The sequence below is a fragment of the Frankliniella occidentalis genome, unplaced genomic scaffold (assembly GCF_000697945.3).
Source record: "Frankliniella occidentalis isolate FOCC.00 unplaced genomic scaffold, Focc_3.1 Scaffold602, whole genome shotgun sequence".
NCBI classification, from domain to species: domain Eukaryota; kingdom Metazoa; phylum Arthropoda; class Insecta; order Thysanoptera; family Thripidae; genus Frankliniella; species Frankliniella occidentalis.
Window position 1 is genome coordinate 1 of NW_026267718.1, and position 2,986 is coordinate 2,986.

A 2,986-nucleotide genomic window follows, 5' to 3' on the forward strand; every position below is an offset into this window, starting at 1 on the left:
TCGCCAGAGATCTCCTACTCCAGCAGCGGCTGGACCCTCTCGCCAGAGATCTCCTAGTCCTGCAGTGGCTGGACCCTCTCGCCAGAGATCTCCTAGTGGAGCGGCTGGGCCATCTCAACAGAGATCTCCTAGCCCAGATATGGCATTTTTAATAGGTAATACTCTTTTGTCTCTCTTACATTACTGAAGTTTAACATTTTCTAATCCACTGTGTTCTAGATTTTTCCTCAGATGACGACGAACCTTTTGACGATGATGATGACTTCGTCCCTCCAAGCAAAATGCCCAAGCCAAGCACCGGCCCAGCTAGGAATTCAGACATCCGAACAAGAGCTCGGGAACTTTTGCAAAGAGGAAAAAGACGTAAGTAGTTTGTAGGATTTATGCCCATCATGTAGTTTCAGATTTACAGGCTGCTCTGATTTGTCATCACCAATACTTGTTGCAATAATCATTTCTGTTTCTTGCAGTTGAAGCACAAGCTGCCTTTGGAGGGCAACAGCAGCCACTAGTGCAGCCAGCTGCTCAGCAGTTGGTTCTACCACCAGCGCCACCAGCTCAACCAATAGCCCAGCAGCCAGCTCAACCAATAGCCTATCAGCCAGCTCAACCAATAGCCTATCAGCCAGCTCAACCGATAGCCCAGCACCCAGCTCAGCAGATTGTCCAGCCACTAGCTGAGGAAGCTCAACAGCCAGCCGTGGGGCCAGTCCAAGAGGCGGGTGCACCACCTCCACCTCCCCCGTACGAACATGAAGAGCATGCTGGATTATGTAAAGTATGCCTTGAGAGGCCATACCAAGCCTTGCTCAGCTGTGGGCATTTCTTTTGCCTACCTTGTGTGAACAACCTAAAGGCAACGAAAAGGGGCTGTGCTATCTGCCGCAAGCGTTTTAGAAAGTGGACTCCAGTATTTGGCTAAGCATATATTCAATTGTGTTTTGGTGACGACCGATTGAACAATGATATAGTCTACAAAAGTATTATAAATAGAAATCAAAATAATTTTTATGAATTATTTTTAGATCTTTGAGGTTGTAACGTGATGGTGATTTCTTTTCACTATTTTAACAACTGTGAACTTGATTGGGAACGACGCCGGTGGCGCTCCTACAGGGACGCCCTCGACTTGTTTCCCCTCACCCCTCGCCTTCCTCGCCAAGCACGGCACGGCACGCCTCCTCCCTCGCTCACTTTGTCGCCGGAGTCAGACCTGTGTTGAGCTGTCCTCTGCGCGTCATCGCGAGGTCCCTGTAACATCATGGAGTTCGAGTAAGTAATCTGATCTGTCCTGATCATGGCACTTTTAACTTCTATTGAGGTGTGTGTGGCATTCTCAAAGAGATTTTTAACACATTGAACAATTCTAACCATGGAATTTCATTATAAAAGTCGTGATTGGTTGCACCGGCGCCGCAAAAAGCCCGCGTGAAGTGTTGATGGTGAATCACCTCGTTTTCTTTTTGAACGAAAACTCGCGATTTTACTTTGAATTACTTCAGCCCTTTCATTTCCCTGTTCCCGTGAATTCCTACTGAGCTGGTAAAGTCGAGTCTTTTACCAGTTATATGTTGTGTCGTGACTTCAATGGCAAGCGTTTCTATGAGACCGCTCATTTGCCAAAGCTCTGTCCAAGTTTATCGTATTTTCTCTCTGCTGGCTCTTTTGAACGCGAATTCATTGTCAATTCTGGATTATTGGTGTAGTTTTTAAAGTTTAAGGCAGCGGAACATATTCAAGTGACATATAACCTAATTTTCTGAAACACACAGCTGCTCTGCATTTGCCTATAAATCTTCCCTTTAATTTCATGTGGCTTTTAATTCTGTGTTATCAATTTGTTCCCCAATTTTTAAAGCCAGCAGGCTAGTGTTTTCTTTGGAAACTTTTGAAATGGACCTCATCTAGAGTGTCAATGTATTCGGCATTCCCCTGTCTATAGGACTTTTATTTTTAATTATAGCCTCTTGAATCATGTTCTTATATCAATATCTGTGAGTGTAAATATGTGCTTTGCCCTGTGACTAACAACATTGTGTATTGCAGCCCATCTAAGGTGCGTCAAGCTCGCCTGTCAAGGTTTGAGAGTCATCAAGCCCAACTGCAAACAGAACAGCAGCAGCAGCAGGCGGCTTCGGATGTGCCTCCTCCACCACAGCAACAGTCTGCTATTGAAGATAGTCAGCAAGCTGCCTCAAGCAATATTGATGTACCTGCGTCTTTCCAGCAGCTGGCTGCTATTCACAAAGACTCGGAACAATCCTCAAGTGACTCTGATGTTTCCGGTCTACCCACGCAGCAGCGTGTTTCACAGCCAGACTCGCAAGCAAGCTCAATCGTTGCTGTTATTCCCACTCCACCCAAGGAATCAGCTGTTCTCCAACCGAGCTCTGCCCAAGGTGCATCTAGCAGTCCTGATGTACTTGCTGGACAGTCATGTCTTCAACTCGCACCAGTTCTACCCTCTGTGCTGAATGGAGGGAACCCTTCCACTGTAGTGATCCAAGTTTACAGTAAGTTTTTTTGAATTTAAACATATATATATACATATCTGACACTGTAAACCTTCCAATAACTCGTTACCTTTGAATTTTAGATTTTAACTCTGGTGGCGGCAGGGCTCAAGCTCAAGATGAACAGCTTCCCCCATACAGTAAGTTTGTTCTATTAAGGCATGACCCTAAGATAGTATTTATATTGTTTGCAAATGTTTCATGTCTCTTTTTATTTACAGTTCAAAGGATGCTTGCCGAATTTAATCAGAGATTTAATCAGCCACCTGCTGTTGTGGAGATTGCCGAAGATAAACCTCCAACTGCTTCACCTAGAGTTGCTGTTGTTACTGAGGCCGCTGCTTCAGCTGTAGTAGACCTCACTGACACAGATGATGAAGGCCCTGGACGGTCCAGAAGAAAACGTTTTCAAAGTCCATCAGCGGCTGGGCCCTCTCGCCAGAGATCTCCTACTCCAGCAGCGGCTGGACCCT

At 45.6% G+C, this 2,986-nt stretch overlaps 1 protein-coding gene across 1 annotated transcript in view; it reads left to right on the forward strand.

Annotated features, from left to right (window-relative positions):
* Window positions 1–139: 139 nt before the first annotated feature.
* Window positions 140–2,986, forward strand: part of LOC127751602 (MHC class II regulatory factor RFX1-like) — a 3,166-nt gene continuing 319 nt past the window's right edge. Inside the window, exons 1-6 of the mRNA XM_052275382.1 lie at window positions 140–155; window positions 220–363; window positions 471–744; window positions 2,047–2,513; window positions 2,597–2,653; window positions 2,735–2,893. Of these exons, the coding sequence (XP_052131342.1) occupies window positions 140–155; window positions 220–363; window positions 471–744; window positions 2,047–2,513; window positions 2,597–2,653; window positions 2,735–2,893 (1,117 nt within the window). The remainder of the gene's footprint in view (window positions 156–219; window positions 364–470; window positions 745–2,046; window positions 2,514–2,596; window positions 2,654–2,734; window positions 2,894–2,986) is intronic.